Below are 27,805 nucleotides of genomic sequence, written 5' to 3'. Positions count from 1 at the left end.
GATTTTGCTTACCTTTGGTTCCTCTGCTGTCTTCACGTTGCCAATCCCTGCTGGTTTGAGTATGCTTTTGTTTTGCTCCCAAACTCAACCAATCCAGGCTATTCTGGATCCCTGGATTGTGGGGATTCCCTACACCTGCAGTTTTGGCCATACCTCCATTAAAGGGGTACTCCACTGGGAATAAAAAAGTTTAAATCACTTGGTGCTAGACAGTTATACAGATGTGTAAATTACTTCTATTTAAAAATCTTAACCCTTCCTGTACTTATCAGCAGCTGTGTTCCAGGGAAGTTCTTTTCTTTTTGGATTTCCTTTCAGTCCTACCACAGTGCTCTCTGCTGACACCTCTGTCCATGTCAGGAACTGTCCAGAGCAGGATAGGTTTCCTATGGGGATTTGCTCCTGCTCTGAACAGTTCCTAAAATGGGCAAGAGGTGTCAGCAGAGAGCACTGTGGTCAGACAGAAAGGAAATTCAAAAAGAAAAGAACTTCCTCTGGAACATACAGCAGCTGATAAGTACTGGAAGGGTTAAAGGGGTACTCCGCCCCTAGACATCTTATCCCCTATCCAAAGGATAGGGGATAAGATTTCAGATCGCCGCGGTCCCGCTGCTGGGGAGCCCCGGGATCAATACTGCTTGGGTACTGGGAGATAGTTTCGTGACAGATGTTGTAATTTTTTACTTGGAAATAGTTGGCCAGGTGTCCAGCACATAGATAATCTATATTTTAGGCTACTTTAAACATGTACCGTAGTGTCTTTTTTGGCAATGTGAGGGGCAATATAGTAAGTTTCTTAGCATTAATTTATAATGGAGAAACTCTTCCCCACATTCACCAGAGAAGAAAATAAGTTCTCGCCATGTACCAAGGCTGCTGCTTTCTGTATGTTTGGAGTGTAGCAGGCTTAGCTTTGTCCAGGGTGATCTTGGAAGTGTAATTGTAATGTTTGGCAACTAGATTGGGGCAGAAAAGGGAAGTTATTAAAGCCAAGAATGACTGACTGTAGAGTGTCTAAAACTTGTTGGGTATAAATGACCCATAGATTTTTGTATAAGGCTGGAGTGTCCAGGGGAGGATGAGATATTTGATAAAGGAGAGAAACTTGTGGCTTGAACTGGGAAGGAGTTGTAGTAACTATGAGAGGCCAATGGAGAACTTTAAAGACAGAAACTGAGAGGCAGATATGGTTATCACTGCTGATGTTAAAATCAGCAATACCAAGTATAAATCAGTATGTTACTAGATACAAAATGAATTAAGGCAGCAAAGTTATCAAGAATTTGGAAAGTAAACCAGGGGATAGGTAGATAACTGGCACTCTCAAGGAAAATGGCTGGAAGAGTCTGGGGTGTCGATCTCAAAAGATGGTAATGCAAATGGATGACCTGAAAGGTGCACTGTGGGTAAATAAGTATGCAAACTTCTCCACTGTACCTGTTGTCAGGTATGAGAGAAGTGTAAACCAGCATAGGTTAAAGCAGCAAGAAAGCCAGTATCAGATTGTTGTAGCCATGTTTCTATCAGAAGTAGCAGGTTGAGAGATTTTTGCATAGATAGAACTGAGTTTGTTACACATGGACTGAGAGTTCAAGCGAGCACAGTTAACCCCTTAAAGATGCAGGGTTTTTCCTCATCACCTAAAAATCATAACACTTTCAATTTTGCACCTACAGACCCATATAAGGGCTTATCTTTTGCGCCACCAATTGTATTTTATAACGACATCAATCATTTGACCACCACATTTATGGTGAAATCAGAAAAAAAATATTTGTGGGGCAAAATTTAGAAGAAAAAAAAAAGCCATTTTGGAACTTTTGGGGGCTTCCGATTCTATGCAGTACACTTGTCGGTAAAATTGACACCATATCTTTATTCTGTAGGTCCATATGGTTACAATGATACCTAATTTATATAGGTTTCATTTTATTTTACTACATTAACCCCTTAAGGACTCAGCCCATTTGGGCCTTAAGGACTCAGACAATTTTATTTTTACGTTTTCGTTTTTCCCTCCTCGCCTTCAAAAAATCATAACTCTTTTATATTTTCATCCACAAACTAGTAGGAGGGCTTTTTTTTTGCGCGACCAATTGTCCATTGTAATGCCATCACTCACTTTACCATAAAATGTATGGCGCAACCAAAAAAATACTATTTATGTGGGGAAATGAAAAAGAATACCGCAATTTTGCTAATTTTGGAAGGTTTCGTTTTCACGCCGTACAAATGACATGTGTTCTTTATTATTTGGGTTAATACAATTAAAATGATACCCATGATAACATACTTTTCTATTACTGTTGCACTTAAAAAAAAATCGCAAACTTTTTAACCAAATTAGTATGTTTAAAATCCCCCTATTTTGAAGACCTGTAACTTTTTCATTTTTCCGTATAAGCGGCGGTATGAGGGCTAATTTTTTTGCGCCATGATCTGTACTTTTTATTGATACAATATTTGCTTATATAAAACTTTTAATCCATTTTTTATAGAAAATTTTAGGAATTAAATGTTATAAAAAAAGCATCTATTTTTGAATTTCTTTATGTTCATGTTCACGCCGTTCACCGTACGGTATCACTAACATTTTATTTTAATAGTTCAGATATTTACGCACGCGGCAATACCAAATATGTGTATGAAATTTTTAATTTTTTTTGGGGGGGGGGGATGAAATAGGGAAAATGGGACAATTTAAATTTTATTGGGGTAGGGTTTTTTCATATTTTTTTTACATAAATTTTTTACTTTTTTTACTTTTATTTTTACACTTTAACCCCTTCAGGACCAAGCCCATTTTGGCCTTAAGGACCAGAGCGTTTAACTTTGAAGCTCTCTGCTTGTAAGGAAAATGTATATTACAAATAAAAAAAATTTTTATTCACATATACAATATGTCTTCTTTATGTTTGCATCATAAAAGTGACGAGTTTTTACTTTTGGAAGACGCCAGAGGGCTTCAAAGTTCAGCAGAAATTTCCAATTTTTCACAAAATTTTCAAACTCACTATTTTTTAGGGACCAGTTCAGGTTTGAAGTGGATTTGAAGGGTCTTCATATTAGAAATACCCCACAAAAGACCCCATTATAAAAACTGCACCCCCCAAAGTATTCAAAATGACATTCAGTCAGCGTTTTAACCCTTTAGGGGTTTCACAGGAATAGAAGCAAAGTGAAAGAGAAAATTCACAATCTTCATTTTTTACACTCGCATGTTCTTGTAGACCCAATTTTTGAATTTTTACAAGGGGTAAAAGGAGAAAATGTATACTTATATTTGTAGCCCGATTTCTCTCGAGTAAGCACATACCTCATATGTCTATGTAAATTGTTTGGCGGGCGCAGTAGAGGGCTCAGAAGGGAAAGAGCGATAAGAGGATTTTGGAGAGTACGTTTTTGTGAAATGGTTTTTGGGGGGCATGTTGCATTTAGGAAGCCCCTATGGTGCCAGAACAGCAAAAAACCCTCACATGGCATACCATTTTGGAAACTAGACCCCTTGAGGAACATAACAAGGAATAAAGTGAGCCTTAATACCCCACAGGTGTTTCACGACTTTTGCATATGTAAAAAAATATATATATTTTTTCACTAAAATGTGTGTTTCCCCCCAAATTTCACATTTTTGCAAGGGTTAATAGCAGAAAATACCCCCCAAAATTTGTAACCGCATCTCTTCTGAGTATGGAGGTACCCCATAAGTTGACCTGAAGTGCACTATGGGTGAACTACAATGCTCAGAAGAGAAGGAGTCAGATTTGGCTTTTTGAGAGCAAATTTTGCTCGGGGAGCATGTCGCATTTAGGAAGCCCCTATGGTGCCAGGACAGCAAAAAAAAAAACACATGGCATACCATTTTGGAAACTAGACCCCTTGAGGAACGTAACAAGGGGTACAGTGAGCATTTGCCCCCCCACTGGTGTCTGACAGATCTTTGGAACAGTGGGCTGTACAAGTTTTCATTTTCACGGACCACTGTTCCAAAGATCCGTCAGACACCTGTGGGGGGTAAATTCTCACTGCACCCCTCATTACATTCCGTGAGGGGTGTCGTTTCCGAAATGGGGTCACATGTGGGGTTTTGTTTTTTTTGCGTTTGTCAAAACCGCTGTAACAATCAGCCACCCCTGTGCAAAGCACCTCAAATGTATATGGTGCGCTCTCCCTTCTGGGCCTTGTTGTGCGCCCCCAGAGCACTTTGCGCTCACATATGGGGTATCTCTGTAGTCGGGAGAAATTGCGTTACAAATTTTGGGGGGCTTTTTTCCCTTTTACCTCTTGTGAAAATGTAAAGTATAGGGCAACACCAGCATGTTAGTGTAAAAAATTAAATTTTTTTACACTAACATTCTGGTGTAGACCCCAACTTTTCCTTTTCATGAAGGGTTAAAGAAGAAAAAGCCCCCCAAACCTTGTAACACAATTTCTCCCGAGTACAGTGATACCCCATATGTGGCCCTAAACTGTTGCCCTGAAATACGACAGGGCTCCAAAGTGAGAGCGCCATGTGCATTTGAGGCCTAAATTAGGGATTTGCATAGGGGTGGACATAGGGGTATTCTACGCCAGTGATTCCCAAACAGGGTGCCTCCAGCTGTTGCAAAACTCCCAGCATGCGTGGACAGTCAACGGCTGTCCGGCAATACTGGGAGTTGTTGTTTTTCAACAGCTGGAGGCTCTGCTTTGGAAACAGTGGTGTACCGGACGTTCTTATTGGGGGAGGGGGGCTGTGTAGGGGTATGTGTATATGTAGTGTTTTTAACTTTTTATTTTATTTTGTGGTAGTGTAGTGTTTTTAGGGTACAGTCACATGGGCGGGGGATTACAGCGAGTTTCCCAGCACAAAATTTGCTGCATCTCAAGATGCAAGAAACCCACTGTAAAAGCCTCGCCCATGTGAATGTACCCTGTACATTCACAGGGGGGGGGGGGTTGCTGTGCCGTGCTGGATGATCGGATTGCCACGGCAGCCCTGCGGGCGATCCGATCATCCATTTTAGTGACCGCGATGCTGCAGATGCCGTAATCTGTATTGATCACGGCAGCTGAGGGGTTAATGGCGGACATCCGCGGGATTGCGAATGTCCGCCATTACCGGCGGGTCCCTGGCTGCGATCAGCAGCCGGGACCTGCCGCGCATGATCCGGCCATCGCTCCAATGCCCGCGGTTATGCTTAGGACGTAAATGTACGTCCTGGTGCGTTAAGTACCAGCTCACCAGGACGTACATTTACGTCCTGTGTTGTTAAGGGCTTAAAAAAAATTATAACTACTTGCACCAAAATTAGTATGTGTAAAATTGACATCTTCTGACCCCTATAACTTTATTTCTCCGTATATGGGGATATATGTGGGCTACTTTTTTCCGCCATGATCTGAAGTTTTTATCGGTGCCATTTTTGTTTTGATGGGACTTTTTGATTGCCTTTTATAAAAAATTTTAGAGTATACAAAGTGACCAAAAATACGCAATTTTGAACTTTGGAATGTTTTTTACGTGTACACCATTAACCTGTTAAGGACGTAGGGCGTACCTGTACGCCCGGTCCCGGTGTTTAAAACTAATGATAGCCGGGACCCTGGGCTAACAGCGAGCGGCACCGATCGTTGTGCCGCGCACTATTAACCCTTCAGACACAGCGATCAAAGTTGACCACTGCGTCTGAAAGTGAAAGTAAACTCTTCCCGGCATCTCAGTCGGGCTGATCAGGATATCGCGATAAAATCGTGATGTCCCGATCAGCTAAAACGCAAGCGGATACCCCCTTACCTTGCTCCGTCACGTCCGATCGGTGTTTGATTGCTCCAAGCCTGAGCTACAGGCTTGAGCAATCGAGCCCCTATCTCACTGATCCATGTAAAGCTATGGCTTTGCAGGGATCAGAGTAAAAGATCAGCACTGCAAAAAAAAAAAAGTGAAAAAATAGTAAACAAAGGTCACTTCACCCCTTCCCTAATAAAAGTTTGAATCACCCCCCTTTTCCCATAAAAAAAAAACTGTTTAAATAAAAATAAACATGTGGTATCGCCGCGTTCGGAAATATCAGAACTATAAAAATATATTATTAATTAAACCGCACGGTCAATTCGCGCAAAAAAATTCCAAAGTCCAACATTGCGTATTTTTGGTCACCTTTAATGTCATGCAAAAATGAATAAAAAGCTATCAAAAATCCGATCAATACAAAAATGGTACCGATACAAACTACAGAACATGGTGCAAAAAATGAGCCCTCATACAGGCCCGTATGCAGAAAAATAAAAAAGTTATAGGGATTAGAAGATGAGAATTTTTAACGTATAAATTTTCCTGCATGTAGTTATGATTTTTTTCCGAAGTACGACAAAATCCAACTTATATAAGTAGCGTATCATTTTAACCGCATGGACCTACAGAATAAAGATATGGTGTCATTTTTACTGAAAAATGAACTGCGTAGAAACGAAAGCCCCCAAAATTTTCAAAATGAAATTTTTTCTTAAATTTTGTTGCACAATGAATTTTTTTTCCATTTCGCCGTGGATTTTTTGGTAAAATGACTAATGTCACTGCAAAGTAGAATTGCTGGCGCAAACAAGAAGCCATCTTATGGAATTTTATGTGCAAAATTGAAAGCGTTATGATTTTTAGAAAGTGATGAGGAAAAAATAAAAATGCAAAAACGGAAAAACCTTGCGTCCTTAAGGGGTTAATAGTGCGGTTTAATTAACATTATATTTTGTAAGTTTGGACATTTATACACGCAGCGATACCACATGTTTATTTTTATTTTTGTTTACATATTTTTTTTATTTTAAATGGGAAATGGGGGGATTCAAACTTTTATTAGAGATGGGGTTAAATCAACAATTTTTTTAAACTTTTTTTTGGCAATGTTATAGCCCCATAGGGGACTATAACATGCAATATCTTGATTGCAGACACTGATCAATGCAAAGCCATAGCATTGCATTGATCAGTGTTATTGGTGCTCTGCTGCTCCAGCCTGGATCTCAGGCACGATCGAAGGGTGGGAGACAAGGTAAGAAAACTCCCGCTGTCCTCTCAGCTGTTCAGGACGCCGTGATTTCATTGCTGATCGGGACCTGCCAGGTATGAAGCGTTCTCAGCTCCTGAGCGTACTTCACATAACGGGAGCTGGCCATGAGCATATGTTTATGCTTGTGGTCATTAAAGGGGTTCTCCGGTACTTACAAAGGATAGGGGATAAGATGCCTGATCGCGGGAGTCCCGATAGCTATCACGCCCCCTCCCGTCGGCTTGTATTGAGGGGCGGAGCATGAAGTCACACGGGGCGGAGGCGTGATGTCACACGCAGCTGACCCTGTAGTTGCCCGTAATCAGTCCCGGAGCGAACACGCTCCGGGGACTGATTACAAACGGGGTGTCGCGTGCAAGATCACGGGGGTCCCCAGCTGCGGGACTCCCGCGATCAGGCATCTTATCTCCTATCCTTTGGATAGGGGATAAGATGTGTAAGCACCGGAGAACCCCTTTAAGGGGTTAAAAGAGACATGAGAAGACGTACATACAGTTCGGTTAATTTCAAACAATATAAGAGGAATTATCTAAGAGGCAGGTAAAGAAGAGGATAACATGGCTTAACATGTCTAGGGGGTGGAGTTTCCCTTTAACATACCCGTATGCATAACCTTAATTTATCTATTTATTGTACGTGCAGTTCCAGTCATGTCTTTGAATGTTGCCAACATAATTTATGATACACACATTATTTTTTTTCTTAGTTTAGATGGAGTTTACAATTCAGCATTCATGGAACAGTATTCCCATACCACACGACCCAGTGGAAATCTGCCTAAAACCAACCCATCAAGGGCTGCAGATGGATGTTTTGGCTCCATTTTTTAATGACCCTTCTGCACCCTTAGGCCCAGTTGGGGAACCCTTCCAAGCACTTTGGGACTATGAAGGTTTGTATATATTATTTTACAAATGAAGTTTACAGTGTGTATAGCTATGGTGTGTAGAATTAGCAATTTTAAAGTCCCTGTTGGGGTACTGTAGATCCAAAGACACGATTCTATGTTCTTCCTAATAACCCCCACCCTAAGCCCCACCCCAAGAGGGATCAGAAAAAAAATAAAGGAAAAATAAATAAATACCCCAATCACCATTTATCACAAATCTCATGGAACTCTAAAGATTTCTTCTTAGAGGTCTTTGCCAGTATCTGTTCAGAGTTACGTACTTTATGTATCAATGCCACCCAGTTTTGTATATATGGGGGGGGGGGGGGGTAGTGTTGAACCATTTTCTGACTATCAATAACTTAGCATATGCAAATAACCTGATTAAACTTTTCTTATAGATTGTTTCCACCTGGGTCCCCCAAAGTTATCTTCCTTGGGTCGCCCTCTATTTTGATTTTGGGCCTATTCTTAATGACCCCAATAATCCCTCCCCAAAAGGATTGAAGATGAGGACATTCCCAAATAAGATGCAAAAAAACCAGCCTCCTCCATCTGACATTTAGGACAACAGACATCTTGTCTAATTCCCATTCTTTTTAACCCTTGCAGAGTATAATAAAGCCTATACAAAATCTTAGTCTGTACCATAGAATCTTGAGCCTTATTCTGAGAGGTGAACTTCAAATTCTCTTAAGCCCTTACCCACATCTCGGTAGAAATACTCCCCACATCCCTTTCCCATCTTGAAAATGTATTGAGATTTTGAATCCAAGCATTTTATAGATTTTAAACATTGGTCTAGACACCACAGGCCCCTTCAAAAAGTAAATTACACAATGTGAATGTATCATCCTATAGTCCCCTTTAACTGATTTTATGATCTGCATTCATTATCTGTAAGAACCAACATTTCTTTGAATGTGATACCCCAAACCTCCCCCTCACATCTTTAAATGGAATAAGTTTATCATTTGAATATAACTAGTGTACATTTATTAACCCCCTTTTTGACCAAAAGTGTGTCTTTAATTTAAAAAAATTCCTTTAGTGTGTAGTTCTTCCACAATGGAGTAAATTCAAAACTAAAAGTGATCTTACAATATTTTTTAAGTTCCACCCAAACTTTATAATATAAGTGAACATAAGTGTTCTTTCTAAATATGTGAGTAGTCAAAAAACCTGCTTCCAAAAGCTCCAAAATGTCTCGATACTGATTAAGTAAGAATAAAAAAAAAAAAAAAAACTGTGTTCATAATATTCTGGGATTTTAATGCCAAAAAATATCGATAAAAGTCTGGAAGAGCCCAACCCCCTTCACGCTCTGCTAGTGTGAGAGATCCATATTTCATTCTAGTGTACTTTCTGCCCCATAATAAAGAATCTAGTGACAAATTAAGTGCTTGGAACCATCTATCTGAAGCCCATACGTGAGATGCATTTAAAACAAATAAAATCTGGGAAACTATTATCATTTCGATAATTAAAGCCCTGTCTTGCGAGGGGGAGTCTGAGCCAGGTATCAATTTTATTTTTTAGGGGATAAACTATGTTCGGAAAAATTGTTCGGATTATTTCCAACAGTAATACCCAAATAATCAATGGTATCATCTGGTTCTAAAACCTTCACCCCCCCCCCCAGTAACTCATTTCTTACTTTATCAAAAGGATCGACTTTAGCCAGTTAACTCTTAAGCCGACTATAGTCCCAAGTTGTTCAATGAACAACAGCCTTAAGGATCGATTTCTCCGAATTCTATAGCAAGAGAAGTAAATCGGCAGCATATAGTAAAAGCTTGCAATTCCTCCCATGAATACCAAACCCCTATATCCCCTCAGACTTCCTTATTGCAATTGCAAGGGATTCTATGTATATATACCAGAAATAGAATGGGGGACAGTGAGCACCCATGTCTGGTCCCTCTTTCCAACTCAAATTGTTCTGTCTGGTTCCCATTTGATATTACCCGCGCAGTAGGATGATTGTCACGTATCAGCAGGGAAGGAGTGCAACACTATTCTCGCCCACTCCCCCTTTCCCTGCAAACTTGCCTATCCGCCCTAGACAGTGGATCAACAACCACGTTGAAGGACCCTACCTAAATAAGTGAGGAGAGTAAGGGTCAACAGAACAAACTATAATACAGTCAAGTCGGGATACTGTAAGGGAGCACACAGAGTAACAGAAATAATATCTAAACACACACACAATAAATCAGAGTCCACAAGCGCCAAGTCAGTACCAAGAGATCACAGAAGAAGAGAGCTTAGCCAATGGGTCAGATATGCCAGAAATACAGGATACCATATACACACTAGCTAGGAGATTAAGCTCTTTCACAGGCAGGGTGTGAGAGCAGACTGCCAGTTTATATAGGAGCCAGAACAGGTGCTCCAATCTAGGTCAGCTGACCAGTCCAGACAGCCGGGGCGTAACCCAACAACAAAAAGTAAACAAAAGAAATTGTCAGAACCGTTTAACCCTATGGGTTCTGACAATGATTATAAAAAAGTTTAATCCAAAAATCGTCCTCCCAACCCGAACCCATCCATTGCTTTCCAGAGGAAGCTCCACTCCACCCTATCGAACGCCTTCATGGCAGAGACACCCCCCGGCATTTGGATAGTAGCGAATAATTTGGCCAGGTTGTCATGGATATTACGACCAGGAACAAAACCCATCTGGTCGCCCCAATGATTTTTTTTGCAGACTTTAGCCAACCTCATTGCCAAGTTTTTGGCAATGATATTGGCGTCCATGCTTAATAGGGAAAAGAGTCTATATGAATCGACCCTAAAAGGGTCCTTCTCCTTTTTTTTAACAATAGTTACTGGGAGAGATTTACTTGCCCAGGATTTGTTAAAAATGTTTAAGAGAGCTGGCAAGAGCACATCCCCAAATTCCTCATGTATCCCAAAGAGAAGGCCATCCATGCCAGGGGCTGAATTTTTAGACATAGAAGCTAAGGCCTTACCCATTTCTTGAATTTTAATGGGACTATTTAATTCATCAATCTCCTCTGAACCTATAGTTGGTAAGTCCTATTTTGACTCAATCATAGCCGACTCATTCCCTGGACCTTCAGATGTATAAAAATCGACAATTTATTTATTTATTTATTTATTTATTTATTTTTACTATTTGTTGAATCTGATTTTGATCATTACTTACCTCGCCTTTCTCGGTACGTAGAGACATAATCTGGGTCTTCTGTTGCTGGGCCTTGATTATATTTGCCAATCGCTTACCCGGGCGACCCCCTTCAATAAAGCGTCTCTGGCCCTGTAAAAAGAGCTTGTGTTGAGCCTTCAGGTTCTGAAAACTTTTAAGTTTATCCTGACACTGCTTCATTAAGTTATATTTAGCCGCCACTGGGTCCATCGCATGATCTTTTTCCGCGTCCCTGGCTCTATCGTTTAAATCATCCGCTTCCTTTCTAAAAATCTTTTTTGTTTAACTCCTTAAAGAAGTAGGGCGTACCTGTACACCCTACGCCCGGTCCCCGTGTTTAAAACAGGGTCACGCGGGGACCCTGGGCTAACAGCGCGTGGCATCGATCGTTGTGCCGCACGCTGTTAACCCTTCAGACGCGGCGATTAAAGTTGACCGACTCGTCTGAAAGCGAAAGTAAACGCTTCCCGGCAGCTCAGTCGGGCTGAACGGGACATCGCGATAAAATCGCGATGTTCCGATCAGCTGGGACACAGGCGGAGGTCTCCTTACCTTTCTCCACGGCGTCCGATCGTCGATTGATTGCTCCAAGCCTGAGCTACAGGCTTGAGCAATCAAGCCCCTATCTGACTGATCCGTGCAAAGCTATGGCTTTGCAGGGATCAGCATAGGAGATCAGCGTGTGCAGTTCTGTAGGCCCCTATGGGAGCTATAACACTGCAAAAAAAAAAGTGGAAAAAAAAGTTAACAAAGGTCATTTAACCCCTTCCCTAATAAAAGTTTGAATCACCCCCCTTTTCCCGTAAAAAAAAAAACAAAAAAAAAACTGTATAAATAAAAATAAACATATGTGGTATCGCCGCGTGCGGAAATGTCCGAACTATAAAAATATATCGTTAATTAAATCTCACAGTCAATGGCGTGCGCGTAAAAAAATTCCAAAGTCCAAAATAGTGTATTTTTGGTCCCTTTTTATATCATGAATAAATGAATAAAAAGTGACCAAAAAGTCCAATCAATACAAAAATGATACCGATAAAAACTTCAGAACACGGCGCAAAAAATTAGCCTTCATACCGGCCCGTACGCAGAAAAATTAAAAAGTTATAGGGGTTAGAAGATGAGAATTTTTAACATATAAATTTTCCTGCATGTAGTTATGATTTTTTCCCGAAGTACGACAATATCCAACCTATATAAGTAGGGTATCATTTTAACCGTATGGACCTACAGAATAAAGATAAGGTATTATTTTTACCAAAAAATGAACTGTGTAGAAACGGAAGACCCCAAAATTTACAAAATGACATTTTTTCTTCAATTTTGTCGCACAATGAATATTTTTTCCGTTTCGCCGTGGATTTTTGGGTGAAATGACTAATGTCACTGCAAAGTAGAATTGGTGGCGCAAGAAATAAGCCATCATATGGAATTTTATGTGCAACATTGAAAGCGTTATGATTTTTAGAAGATGATGAGGAAAAAATGAAAGTGCAAAAACGGAAAAACCCTGCGTCCTTAAGGGGTTAAGAAATGCCTCTAAAAAGAAGGCCCCTTAGGAATGCTTTACAACCATCCCAAACTACTTGGGGAGCTGCAGAGCCCCTATTGCTCTCAAAAAATTGTGTTAGCTCCTTCTTAATATTAGCTTTTCTATCGATAATTGTTAGCCAATAGTGGTTCAGTCTGAACCCTTTATTGTCACCGGGCTCTCTTTGTAGTTGAATTTCAAGAGTTAGTGGAACATGGTCCTAGATTGTTTTACTACCGTACTTAATCTTTATGATAACTGTCATTGCCGGGGGTTACAGAGTACCAAGTCTATCCGCGAAGTCCTATCCAAACATCAGTCCAGTTCAATTCTAAGGCTAAGCGGCTACTCTTTGTTCCATTCCCATAAGCTAATTTTTGTTGACCCCCTCGCTCCATTTGTCTCTAACACAGTCCATAGGGCAATTGAGATCTCCCAATATAAATAAAGGGTGGTCTTGCCTCCCCTTAACACCTTAAAGGGGTACTCCTGTGGCCAATGTGTTTTTTCAGTTTCTACTTACTAGGGATCGACCGATTATCGGTATGGCTGATATTATCGGCCGATAATCACGATTTTGGGCATTATCGGTATCGGCAATTACCTTGCCGATAATGCCCTCCGCACCGCGACCACCCCCCCCCCCCCCCCCCCGACCCGCCGCACCGCGACCGCCCCCCCGACCCACCGCGTCGCACCCCCCACCGTAGTGCTGGGCGGTATACCAGTATGGATTTTTGCCCATACTGCTATACCGGTCGGGCCCCTCCCCCACCCTCCGAGTCAATAAAAAAAATTAAACTTACCCGTAATGGGGGTGGTCCGGGCCATCCATCGTTCCTGTAGTGCCCGGGGGCGTTCCGGGTGAAGGGTGAACCGGTCCAGGCTGTCCTTCTTCTCCGGCGATCATCTTCTCCACTCCGGGCAGGCTCCGGCCTAGTACGCTGCATAGACGCCGCTACACCGTGACATCAGGTGCATCGCTGCGCACGGGCGACACTGCGCAGCGGCGTCTATGCAGCGTACTAAGCCGGAGCCTGCCCGGAGTGGAGAAGATGACTGCCGGAGAAGGACAGCCCGGACCGGTTCACCTTTCACCCGGAACGCCCCCGGACACTACAGGAAGGATGGATGGCCCAGACCACCCTGACAGGTAGGGGGAGAGAAGCGGGTGGTGGTGGCGGCGGCGGCCTATGGCACCGCAAAAGCCACTGCAGTGCATTGATTTAAAGCGCCCGCTTTAAATCAATGATCTGCAGCGGTGTCGCGGGGGGATAAATAGCTGGAATATCGGTATAAGTTATCGGCTATCGGCTCTAACCTCCACCGATTATCGGTATCGGCCCTAAAAAAACGATATCGGTCGATCCCTACTACTTACCCTTGCAGGTGAGTTTTCTTGTTATCTCTGGTCTCGTGCTTGCTCTTTGTTAGTCTTTCTTTTCCTTTCTTTGCACAAGTGTGTCTGAAGTGTAGCATCTATTTCCGTTTTGCCTTTGTTTTAGAAACTACAGCTCCCAGCATGCCTTGTAGCCTGTCTCCTCTTACAGTGCCTTGCCCAACTTGTTTTGCGTTGCCGCCCAGTCCTGTTTGTGGCCTTTTTTTCCCCCCTTGCAGCATGCCCTTTCCCCGCCCATTAGTATACTTTGCGCACTGTCAGCTTCTCACGCCGCAGTCCCCACAATAGGGAATTAATGAATTGTCATTCACAGCCCGCTGTTCCCACATTGGGGAACTAATCATATGTGAACCACGTGCTGCTCTGCTTACTCCCCCCCCCCCCCCCAAAAGCGATGTCCCCGCATTGGGGAAGGGGTTAACTGTGAGCTGCAGCGCTCAGGGGTGTGGAAATTTAATAAAAAGCTACTTGTCCATGGGACTAAAACGGAGCAAAATCTACTTGTCCCTCATACCGATCCACTTGTCCGTGCCACTTTTCGCTTTTACACTGTAGTTTTTTCCTCCTCGCCCTATAATAGCCATAACTACCTACTATAATGATACCTTTTTAATTTTTCAGTAACACAAAAAAATATATAATTGGTGAAGTGAAATTGAAATAGTAAAAGATAATTTAGCAAATTTGGTGGTTTTCTTTTCTACTCCATTTACCTTGTGGTTGAGCTAACATGTTATTTTGGTACTTTAGGCCGGCCGAATTACATCAATACAAGATTTGTATAGTTTCTGTCACGTTTTACAAGTTTTGAAAAAATTCTGAACTTTTTAGAATTTTTTTAATTGCCATTTTTTGACCCCTGTATCTTTATTTTATTTTTTTCGCATACCAGGCTGTATTAGGGCTAATTTTTGGCGCCATAATCAGTTTTTTGTATCGGTACCATTTTGGTATTGATCTGACTTTTTAACTTTTTTTTGAGATATTATAAAAATTGCATTTCTGTGGTTTGGTATTTTTTTTTTTTTTACATTTACGTAATTTACCATATGGGATACATAATGTTATATTTTAATATTTCGTACAATTACGCGCGCAGCGATACTAAATATGTTAATTTTTTTATTATGTTTACATGTTTTTATACAGGAAAAGTGGGTAATTTGAACTTTTAACATGGAAGGGGTTAATGTGTGTCTTTTAAACTTTTATTAAAACTTTTTTTTATACAATTTATTAGACTTTTAGGAGGTATCATTAGATTCCTCATAGAGATCAATAGAGTTCTATTGAACTCCATTGATCTGTGTGCTCTGCGCTCCATTAATAGAGCCTAGTCCAGCCAGGCTCTATCAATGACAGATCACGGGACAGCAGGGAACAGAGGTAAGCCCTCCAGCTACCTCTTTAGTGGATCGCCCCCTCGCGATCGCGCTGTGGGGGGGTTCGCATCCACCTCACTAGCCCACCTGGGAGCATTCACATGTCCCTTTAGACGCCGCTGTCTAAAGGGTTATCTAAAGGGCGCAGGGCTTCTGTTCTCTTCTGATCAGAGAACAGAAGGTGTCACCTCCCCCTGCAAGCACTGAAAGTCAGTGAGCCGCGGTCGCCGCAGAGCAGGAAGCCAGTTTAAGCTGCGGGCGCACAGTCCCCATGGCGGGGAAGGGGTTACATGTCAGCTGCAGCGCTGATACAGGGTATACAGTTCACTGTGAGCCGGGTGCAGGGCTGGCTGACAGCGGGAGGAGACACCCATCCTCCTGCAACAATTCAATGAATATTCATTATGGGGGTGTGGAAAAGGGGCGAAACCATTGCAGGAGATAAAAAAAACAGCAACGCCTGCAACAGTGAACAAACATGGCCGCAGGTGTGGACGACAATCAAAAGCAACCAGAAAAACTACTGAACTTCCGTCACAGAAAAGAGGTCAGTAAAAAACAGACATGCTGTGGACAGATGTATAATATGTGAATTACAAAAGTGCTCAACTCGCTACAAACACGCTAGATAACCATAAAACTGTGGTACCGGAGTACCCCTTTAACCCTTTAACGACCACAGACGTAAATGTACGTCCTGGTTTTGCGGGACTTCGCGCACCAGGACGTACATTTATGTCCTGTGTATGACCGCGAGCATCGGAACGTTGTTGACGTCACACACGGCAGGTTCCGCCCGTAATGTCCGACATCCACGATTGTGCGGATGTCCGCCATTAACCCCTCAGATGCCTTGATCAAGATCACTGCATCTGCAGCAGTGCGGTATTTTCAATGGATGATCTGATCGCCCGCAGCGCTGCTGCGGCGATCCGATTATCCAGCATGGCGGCCGGAGGTCCCCTCACCTAGCTCCGGCCGTTAGAGATGAGCGAACTTACAGTAAATTCGATTCGTCACGAACTTCTCGGCTCGGCAGTTGATGACTTTTCCTGCGTAAATTAGTTCAGCCTTCAGGTGCTCCGGTGGGCTGGAAGAGGTGGATACATTCCTAGGACTGTATCCACCTTTTCCAGCCCACCGGAGCACCGGAAAGCTGAACTAATTTATGCAGGAAAAGTCATCAACTGCCGAGCCGAGAAGTTCGTGACGAATCGAATTTACTGTAAGTTCGCTCATCTCTACCGGCCGTCTCCCGGGGGTCTTCTGCTCTGGTCTGCGATCGATCACCGATAAAACTGATCAGTGCTGTGTCCTATATATAGCACTGAACAGTATTAGCAATCAAAGGATTGCTATAGATAGTCCCCTATGAGGAAATAAAAAGTGTAAAAAAATAAATAAATAAATAAAAAGTTGAAAAATGTAAAAATAAAAAGTAAAAAAAGGGAAAAATCCCCTCCCCAATTAAAATGAAAATTGTCAGTTTTTCCCATTTTACCCCCAAAAAGCGTAATTTTTTTTTAATAAACATATTTGGTATCACTGCGTGCGTAAATGTCCGAACTATCAAAATATAATGTTAATTATCCCGTACGGTGAATGGCGTAAATGTAAAAAAATTTAAAAAGTCTAAAAATACAGCTTTTTTGTCACATTTTATTTAAAAAATAATAATTAAAAATGATCTAAAAGTTTTATATATGCAAATGTGGTATTTATAAAAAGTACAGATGACGGCGCAAAAAATGAGCACTCATACCACCCCCATATATGGAAAAATTAAAAAGGTATACGTGGTCAAATAGGGCGATTTTAGATTACTGATTTTGTACAAGACATTTTAGATTTTTTTTTTTTAAGCGGTACAAAAAAATAAAAGTATCTAGCCATGGGTATCATTTTAATCGTATTGACCCACAGAATAAAGAACACGTCATTTTTACCGTAAAGTGTATAGTGTGAAAACAAAACCCTCCAAAATGTGCAAAATTGTAGTTTTCATTGAATTTTTTTTTTTTAGGTTTGCCATACATTTTAGGGTAAAATGAGAGGTTTCATTACAAAGTACAATTGCTCACCCAAAAAACAAGCCCTTATATGAGTCTGTAGATGGAAATATAAAGGAGTTATGGATTTTAGAAGGCGAAAAAACGAAAATGCAAAAATAAAATTGGCCTGGTCCTTAAGGTTAAAATGGGCTTGGTCCTTAAGGGGTTAAGGACCAATATAAGTAAACCTGTATGCCCATGAAAGACAAGGCCTGTTATTTTCAAATCGGGGATGTCTGACTTTATTAGAGAATAACTCTGGTAACGTTTTGCCAATCACGATAATTCTGACTTTGTTTTTTTTTGTCACAAGTTGTCCTTCAAGTACATAGTAAAAGAAAGCAGATATAATTTGTAGTTTTTTTTTTACAATGCAAAAAATCATGACATTTTAAAAATAATAATTTTTTGCTATTTTAACACTAATAAGTTGCATATATTTATACTTTCTGACCATATAGTTAATGAAACTTATACTTTCAGATGTCTACTTTTATCTTGAAAGCATTTCTTTTGTTTTTAATTAACATTTTAAATTAATTAGACATCTAATTTGAGTACACAGTACATCTTCTTTTTTTATGTGCTGTGTAAGGTCTAAAAGTGGTAGAACATAGGATCCCCCCGCTTAGGCCATATTTGGTTCCTTACAATCACAATAGCAAAGAAGTCACTGAAAAAAAGCGCACACCACTAGACAATATATACGTAAATACACCATTTATTTTTATTTTTTTTCAAGTATAATTTTATTCATTTTTTATAAATGATGCAAACACAAGAATCAATAATAGAAGCACAAAACTCGCACAGGCAAGACAAGTCATTTAGCTGGGGCTCCACGCAGGGAGTATAAAATAACCAGTAAGAAAGAGTTTTTCAACAAACAGTCAACGTGAAAATGAAAGGGCAGTCATACATAGGTGGAAACATCTACCTGCTAGCCGATGATTAGGGACAGTATAAGGCTTGAAAGTGTTCGGAGCAAAGGTAAGTAGATACAGCGTCCGAGGTATGGGCAACCATATCAAAACTAGAGGTACGATAAACAAAGATGGTGGAGCCTGTGGGAGGAAGAATGGAAAGAATAGAAGAGAAGGGCAGGACGGAGGAGGCAGAGGGGGAGAAAAGAAGGGGAGGAGGGGGTCGTAAGGAAATACACTAATTTTATTATGACACATATGCAAAACATATCAAATAACATATAGTCAGGGACATCTAAAATCAATTAAAAACGCTCAAACAGAGCACAGCACAACCCTGGAGTAGGGCCATGAACCCCCTCCCACAGATAAGTGGCCCTGACCTGAATATGAAAACTGTAATCAACAAGGTATAGCTAATGATAGTGTCTCAAAATAGCCTAGCCCGCACCACATAAATAAATTGCATACAAAGTTGAAATAATCCTGAAATGATACTTAGGCAAGAGACAGAGATGGACATCCAGTCAAGTAAAGACGGGGTCACGCCGAAACCCCACAAGTTCCGTCGCTGAGCGTCTTCCTCAGGGGTGTTGTACTAAAATGGTCCACACATCATATATACATCCTAATTTTAGATAATACCTGGCAGATGAGCTCACTACATGCCTCCTGCCTCCTGATATCCTGCAGCGTGCAAACACAATGTTATTTCCGGGCCGGATACCTTCCGGTATGCAGTATAAGTGTCACGAGATGTGGAATCAAGAGGTCCCGCTCACGTGTTCTCTATTTCAAAGTATGGCGATCTATTGGCACCGCATCGTAAGTGCCTGACAGCAACCACCATTGTGCACATATGCGCAGGCGCCCGATATAGATTCCACATCACGTGTGGATGAAAAAAAAAATGGCCCCATATTGCCAAGTAAACGTGTACCCCAATGTCTCATACATGAGAACAAATTGAGATTATTAATGTACCCCTAGCGATAAAGATGGGCCAATATGATTAAAACTAATCCCATGCTACACTATGAGGGATAAATATACTCCTGCCGGGTACTCCCATCCACGGGTGTCCCATAGTCCACTCAAAAAGTGGTCCCAATATGAATATTCCAAACACTGCCCTACACTGACTTCCTCTGTTTGCGTGATATCAAATGAGCTCTACCTGCCAGGCATGCTATAATCCACAAAACTATACTCGACATGATTTATTAATATATCCTTAAGGATGTACAAATAAATTATATAATACATCCTGAGTTCCATCTTATTTATGCTCCTCATAGATGGCAAAGTGCTCAATGGCATAGGGCAATTATTAACGCCACCAAAATGATTGTTAGAGTTCAGTCATGCCTATGTTGCCCATCAATCCGACTAACCCTCATAGTATAGTCCAATAATTGGGCGGCCACAAACAGGATCCAAAGTCCCCCATGCATCAGGGTATGCTCCAATATCATCAGTGTTAGGTAAACGTCCAGGTCCATCATCCGCTACATGGTCCATATCAATCCTCAGTGATGGAATCCGGCATATGTCCAGGTCCACCTATATTAGTTCTCCGTAACATTATCATCTCTACTCCTCTTTTGCACCCATTCCTTGTTCCGAATGGTGACCCTGGTTCTGCCACAAAGGAGACCATCCTTCTTCTATATTGTGACAAAGTCTGAACCATCCATCACAGGGACTCCGGCTCAGTATCCTAGGCTTAAGGTCAATATCTAAGTGAAGAGAACATAATCAATTAAGTATCAAACTGTAGCACAAACATCTCTTGCTGGAGGAAACCTGCATACCCCCTAATGTGAACTAGTGCATGTGTAAACCTATGTGTATGGACTACATAAATGGGATGAACGAAGTGTGAATGATGTGTGGAGTGTATTGAAAGTGACTTTGTGTAAAAATAGTGTGGGGACATGTGATATTGATAAACTGTAGTGAATAGTATGTGATGGAAAATGAACGTGTGAAGTGGTTTTGTATGTGATCTACATGCGATATTGTGACAGGTGTATGTGAGAACAAAGTTGGAAGTGTCTAGTGGGTGCCCTCTACCAGCAGAGGCTGAAAGCCTCCCTGGTGTCAAGCATCCGCTTGTGTGTGTGGCTGGAACTATGTGTTGAGGTCTAGTGAATGAGATGTGAAGCTGTTAGGGTAAAATGCAGTGATGTTGTGACTAATTAATCAGTGACTAAGTGTATCCCCCTGGAATGTGTGTGCATAGGTCCCACCACCCTCCACCTGTGTGCTAACCATGTGGTAAATGACGTGCTGATACCCAAGAAAAAACTACTAACCTCCTAATGTGCTGCAGTAGTCCACCGGTGTCGTGTCGGCATCGTGTGGTCACATACGATGTACTAGGACAAATAAACAGATGTACTCCTATTCCTTGAACCGTTGTTCAGTTAGATGGTCCTATGGATAAATCAAACAATATAGTATAGGAAGGGCCCCCCCCCAAAAAAAAAAAAAAGAATAAATAAATGTTTGTTCCTTGGCCACGTGGTATGGCCCAGAAGGAGAGGAGCACCATTTGGCTTTCAGGGCATCATTTTAGGCTGAATGGATTATAGACCGCACTTCATGCCTGCAAAGGGTTTTATCTGCCAGAACCATACAGAACCCCCAAGTGACCACATTTTGGAAACTACACCCCCTAAAGTATTCACCTAGACCAAAAGTGAATACTTTGAGTCCTTTTTGTGGGGCTGAAATGGTTACAAAATCAGTGGAAAAATTTGAATTTTCTTTTTTTCCACAAATGCATCATTTGTGGGACATTTTTTTGTACATTGCATCTGAAAAGTAGAAAATGCACCCCATATATTATTACTGTTTATCCTGTGTTCGGTAATGCCCCCGCTTAGGCCATATTTGGTTGCATGGCCACAAAGTGGGACCCAAAAGGAAAGGAGCACCATTTGGCTTTCAGGATATCATTATACAAATTATTGGCTGCACTTCATGTTGCAAAGCATTCTTGTAAAGTATTCACATAGGGAAAAAGTGAGTACGTTGAGCCCTTATTGTGTGGCTAGAATTATTTAAAGTCAGTGGAAAAAAATTGCAATTAGCTTTTTTTTCCCCCACAAATTCTTTATTTGTGAGACACCATTTTGGTAAGTTGCTTTTGAATTGGAGGAAATGTGCCCCATATTTTATCATGCTGTTCGTCCCGGGCTGGGCAATACCCCTACTTAGGCCATATCTGGTTGCCTGACCGCCTGGTAGGACCAAGAAGGAGAGGAGCCCCCTTTGGCTTTCAGGGAATCATTATATGAATTATAGACCCCCACCCCTTGCCTGCTCAGAGGATCGGAGCTGTCAGAACAATAACATTACCTACAAGTGTATTGGCTGGACCAGGGACCACTCTGATTGATGATGCGCGGCTGTCTGTGACAGTTAAAGTTCCTAAAGGATATATCCGTCATGTTGTGGGAATAAGCACCCACTCATGGCCAATATATCCGTCACTGGGCGTAAAAACAAAAGTCCCCATTCATATTGCATCTTCAGTATAGGTCTTCTCTCATGTCAGAAAAGGGATGCCATTATATACTGTAGCAGTCTCATTAAAAAATTATGATGATGCTGACGAATACCTTTAAATTACTGCTGAAACGCAGAATGAGTGGGATACGGTTTAGGGTCACACAGAGCGCATCCGCAGCATATTTCACACCGCGGATGCCCCCAGCAGTCACAAGGGCGAGATCACTGCTGCGGCTGGGTAGCTCAGTGTGTCCGCTCATGACTGCCAGCGGGAAATCAACCGCTATGAGTGGACACACAAAGCTACCCAGCCGCAGCAGGGAACTCATTATTGTGACTGCTGGCGGGCATCCACAGCATGTAATCCGACACATTATGATCCGACACATTATGCATTTTTATTTTTCATTATATTTATTTAATAAATGTATTTTTATATTTTTTTTTAAAAAATTTTTTACACTTTTTACATTTTTTTTACACTTCTTGTTTTTTAAAAAAAAAATCACACTTTTAGTTATTTTATATTATTTTTTTTACACTTTTTTTATGCTTTGGAATACTTAGTATTTCAAAGCATTGCAGTTATATGCTGCCTGCCAGTTTTACACACACCGCACCCCTGTGATCGCGCTGCGGGGTGCTGCAGGGAAGACACAGAGAGCTTCCTCCCTCTGTCAAAACACTTACAGCCCGCGGCTGTAAGGGTTAAACTGCCGGAAACCGAAGTTTACTTCGGGCCTAGCAGTGCGGCAGGGTCCCGGCTGTGTGTTACAGCAAAGTCCCTGCCGCGATCTCGTAGGTGCACTGGGCAGCACCCATGAGAACCATGGACGTGTATACTCGTCCTGGTGCGGGAACGTGCATCCTACCTGGACGTGCATACACGTCCATGGTCGTTAACGTGTTAATAAATGCTAATAGTGGATCAAAAATGTAAGTCCTGAAGGGAGGAGGGACATAAAAGAAAAGCTAATATCAGTTCTTGTTGATCAATTACTCGATGTAGGAAAATAAGCTTGCCCCGTGAATCAATCACAGCCTTTTTTTTACGGTATAAATAATTGAACTATGGACATATAAAGAGACCCCTGCTGAAAAACTCAAGAAGCAAGAGTGGTATTCTGTTCCTGCCTATCTTCTTTTAATTCTAGTAGTTGTTTCTGGGCTGGTATAGGTCTTGAGAAGGCATACCACAGCTGGCAGTGACCTAGATATACAATCAAAAACTGCACACCTTTTATGACGCTCTCCTAACCCCCTTACATTCCATGTTAAAATACGAAAAACCATCTATACAAAGGGGAAAATAAAATTTGAAAAAAACTCTGATCCCTCTCCCTCCCTTGCAACCCAACCCCGCTCCCCAACTGGTTAGTAGAAAAAAAAACTTTCTACTAGCCTCTTCTTAGCCAGACTCAACCCTCCCACCTTGCACCTCCATACCTAACCTGACATAATATAGCAATTACAAACCCTCGCTATCTAACCAGGCTGCAGTCTCTTGAGCCGTATTAAAAAAGGAGACTTTGTCCTTATAAACCAGTCTTAATTTAGACGGGAACAACAGAGAGAAATGAATCCCTGCGGCACCCAATCTTCATTTGCTGTCCTTTAAAAGATGCCCTGCATCTCTAAGTTTCTTTAGAAAAGTCCGGATATATAGCAATCTTGTTGTTGTTAAAAAGTATATGTTCATGCTCCCTTTATTCCAATGATTTGTCTCTATCGTGCAAGCTCAAAAATTTAAGCCAAACCGTTCTTGGAGGCGAGCCCGGTGGAGGTGGCTTAGCCGGAATCCTATGAGCTCGCTCTATAGGGAAGCTAGATGAAAAAATCTGTGAGCCAAAGCTTTCTATCATCCAATGTGAGCAAAAAGATCTCAAGTCCTGTCTACTGTCCCTCAGGGAGAGCAATTATTCTGACATTGTTGCATCTTGATCTATCCTCCATATAAACAAGTTATTCCTGCATAGTAATTTGTTTCTCCTTTTTATTCTTCAGAAATGCTTTTAATAGCTGCCACTTCCTGTTGAAGGGTTGGAACAAGCTGTTCCATATCCGACAGTCTCTGATGTATTTTATTCATATCGTCTCTTATTAAGGTGACCTCTGTTGTAAGATTTCCCCATTTGGGATGTAAGATCTTTTAAAGCACAATTACTGGCTCTGTCTTTATTGAGGATGGACTGCCACACCTGATGGGGCTCTAATTCCTCCAAGGCCTCTCCCACCTCCTACCCCATGGCTGGAGACATCCTAGTACAGCGACCCTTAGTTGGGGCCGGAGAGGCATTTAGAAATTTATCGATTTTAGCAATGGAACTCTGGGGCTTGGGGGGGCTCGCACCCCCAGACATCCTCTGATTTGATTTCAGTGGCATAGTAACGTCCAAAAGATATTTCCCTGTCAAAAAGTCAGTACATAAGTTCAAGATATATCCATCTTACCGTTAGATATAAAATACCCCAGCATCCTCGACTATGAAACTTCAGCTAGAAATGAGAAAATAACTTAACTTGGTTTTCTTTTGTTCCACAAGACATAAAACTGATGTTTATCATCTGTAATACTGCAGTAGCTGGAATGAGAAAGCAGGATAATAGAAAACTGGAATTCTGTTTTGGCCGATGTATATAGTAAGGCAGTGCAGGGTAAACCAGTTGTATAGATATATATCATTGAAACAGTCCATAAAAAACCCTTACTGTCGACAAAATTAAGTAAGTCCAGCAGTTTATCCCAGCATATGGAGAAAACGGATACAGTTCTATTAAGTGCAACTTCCCTTCAAGTATGCAGCTGTTGGACCGATCAGTGTGCAGATGATGAAAAGTTTTTCTTGTGATATAAGGCAACCATTATTCATAGGCCAATAGATGCCCAACATAGTTGCCCATCACTTGTATTCTATCCATAAGTAACAACTGTATGGATGTATTAATAATAACCTTCAAAATGACTCCCCTATATCAAAGCGTGCCTTCCGTCTCAATAGCTGGAGACCTCATACATTTGTAAATTATTTTTGCCACAATGTCTTTAGCCAGATAGAAAGCATCACAATATATAGAGAATTAAAAGCTATGGCTCAGCTTACCCACAGGGCTGGGAGGAGATTTATATAAGTGCTGATTTCTTTAGGAGCAGTGAAAGTCCCCACTATGAAAGAGCATTACCTTCTGTAGTAGAGGAGGTTGAGATTTCAAAAAAGCAAGAGATAATCCATTTATAATAGACAGGTGCTTAGGCTATCACCCCCTTTCTATCCTCAGAGAAACTTTTCCTCCTGTGATAACATTCTAACCAGCAGTCTTTCTATATGCTGTAGTCAACTTGTGTGGTGATCCTTACCACACAAAAGAGGGCTGCAGGTAAAGGACCTGATTGTATCCAGGCTTCCTATATATAAAGCGGTGGGGGAGGGGGTTTCAGCACTCCATTCCTGCCGGTGCATAGGACTGCCCGCGGCCCATTTGACCAAATCCAGGCGCCAATCAAGAGGTAAGGAGTCGCAGCTCCCTCGGGATAACTAGCTCCACCCCTCCACCATCCCGGACCCTCCGCCCCGCTGAGGGGACCGGGAACCGACAGATGGCCGACTCCTCTGCTTCACATGCGCGGCACTCCCCACCCAACCGCAACTAACCCGACAGCGCAGCAACATCCCATCCCCGAGCAGCACTGACAGCAAGGAGGCCCAGAGAAGGTCCGGAGGTTGGAGGGAGCATGCTCTGTGGCGTCCTACATCATGACGTCTCCCAATAAATTATTTATATATATATATATATATATATATATATATATATATATATATATAAATAAAGCGAAATCATCGGTAGTTGCAGTAGTAGTTTTGCATCACTGGACTAATACGACTACTCCTAACTACTCTCTCTCTCTCTCTCTCTCTCTTTCATATATATATATATATATATATATATATATATGTGTGTGTGGTAGTCTTGGGTGAAGGATGCAATGGGGTGTTGCGAGTGGTAGTGATGTAGGGTTTCCCAACGATTAATGTTCCTACCGCCAACCGTCCCACAAACGGCAGGAAGAAATAATTGAATGTCCACAGCAGATATTTGATGAAAACGGGAACAAACTTTACTGCATAATTTATGCAACTGTAGGTAACAGAACAGTCTTTAGAGGACCGTAGTTCAGGTTCCTCACAGGTTTTGCTGGGACTTCTGAGAACAATGAACTTTTGTTTGCCAGCCACTGTGCTACTGATTTGAATATAATTGAGTTGCAGTAGTCACACAGGATTTTAGTAGTTTTGAGCTGGATGACTCATGTTTTAGTGGCTGCGGAAGATAAGGCTTCAGGCCTAGCTTGAATTGATGATTGTGCTGAGATGTTACTGCTTTTGAGTTCAGCAGGAAGAGAGAGGTTGCTTGCTTTGCAACCAGGAACTAAGAGAGGGAATTGAGTGGCAGCAGCCCCTTATATATTAAGCGGGCAGGTACAAAGCTAATTGGTTCTGCAAACCTGTCAGTCCTGACCTAAGGAACTATGGGTAAATCACATGACCCAAAGGTCCTTGAACCATAGCACAACATACATTATTTAAAGGCACATGACCTCTAATGTCCTATACAAAGGTGTACTGCTATTAAATACGTAAATATGTACATTTAATACACAGCATTAAGAAGCGACTAGGGGTAGCCCTCCAGGAGAGCCCTACTAGCATGGAGGGACTCTGGCTGAGGGGACTTTAGACAGAGGGACAGGACCAAGTCCTGTACCGAGACACCACAAACCCCCTTACTTAAAACAAGTCTTCCTCGACGAAGGTCCCCAAAGACAGAGGGACGAAATGATAAAGTCCAAAACAGTCCTGGGCATAAATTATGAATGTCCTTAATCAGGCTGTAGATGAGTAACAAAGAGTCCTTGTGCATTGTAGAATGTCCATACAAGCTCTAAAATCATTATAAACGGAATTTTGAGGATTGGATCACGAACAGGATAGTATAACCCTATCTAGAGATCTTGTGGACATCCACATCTTTACTTTATTATGCATGTTAGTGCTGGGCGGTATACCGGTTCATACCGAATACCAAATTTTTTTTCCTGCACGATATGAATTTTGTCCATACCGCAATACCGGTTGGGCCCCTCCCCCCTCGAATGAGTGAATTATCCTCTGCATCGCGCTGTCCCCACATCGGGGAACTAATCATATGTGACCCGCGAGCGCTGTTCTGCTTGAATTCTCCCATGAATTATCAGCTGCGCTGTCCCCACATCATGTCACCCGCAAGCGCTCCTCTGCTCATCCTCCTATGAGTTGCGGGCCACCGGAGCTTGAAATCTGTACTGTACTACAAATAACGTTGCCCGGGCTGCAAAAATAAACAAAATAAGCGTTAACTCCGACCTTCCCCGATACCGGCCTCACGGTCCCTCCGCTGCGGTCCTGGGGATGGCAACTTCACAGAGCCGTCAGCCTATCACCGGCCTCAGCGATGTCCCGCCTCGGCCATTGATTACCGTTAAACACCGTTAAATACCGTGGAACAGCCATCACTTACAAAAATACAGTGATGCATGTTTTTGCTCATACCGCCCAGATCTAATGCACTTATTACCTATGCATGAAATTTTATACCAAATAACACTTGACTGATATTTAGCTATTTTTTTTTCCTTTTTGTTGTGACTGACAAATAGACTAATATATGACTAGAAGTATGTATAATGAATGTCAGTAATGCTACTACATACTTTAAAATATCTCACCATTTTTTTCCTGTTTGTTGACATATACCAACTATTTATTATACCACATTCTCATTACCTAAGTTACACACTGGTTTTGGATTGGCTTGCCTGAGGCTTTCTGACCAATAACTTAGCTACTAGGGTCTATTG

At 41.7% G+C, this 27,805-nt stretch overlaps 1 protein-coding gene across 11 annotated transcripts in view; it reads left to right on the top strand.

Annotated features, from left to right (window-relative positions):
* The window catches only part of C1H4orf33 (chromosome 1 C4orf33 homolog), a 297,289-nt gene that overhangs the window by 74,204 nt on the left and 195,280 nt on the right, over nucleotides 1-27,805 (top strand). For 8 of the 11 annotated variants that reach the window (XR_008890867.1, XR_008890868.1, XR_008890866.1 and 5 more), the window contains exon 2: nucleotides 7,758-7,938. Coding sequence is in view for 8 of the 11 variants with exons in the window: in XM_056563541.1 (XP_056419516.1) it covers nucleotides 7,758-7,938 (181 nt within the window). In the remaining 3 variants the exon portion in view is untranslated. Of the gene's footprint in view, nucleotides 1-7,752; nucleotides 7,939-27,805 lie in introns of all 11 variants that reach the window. The other 3 variants (XM_056563521.1, XM_056563522.1, XM_056563516.1) reach the window with 1 other exon arrangement.

This window comes from Hyla sarda, chromosome 1, assembly GCF_029499605.1.
Source record: "Hyla sarda isolate aHylSar1 chromosome 1, aHylSar1.hap1, whole genome shotgun sequence".
Classification (NCBI taxonomy): Eukaryota; Metazoa; Chordata; class Amphibia; order Anura; family Hylidae; genus Hyla; species Hyla sarda.
Note: the sequence above shows the minus strand (reverse complement) of the source record. Positions and strands in the feature narration are given on the sequence as shown.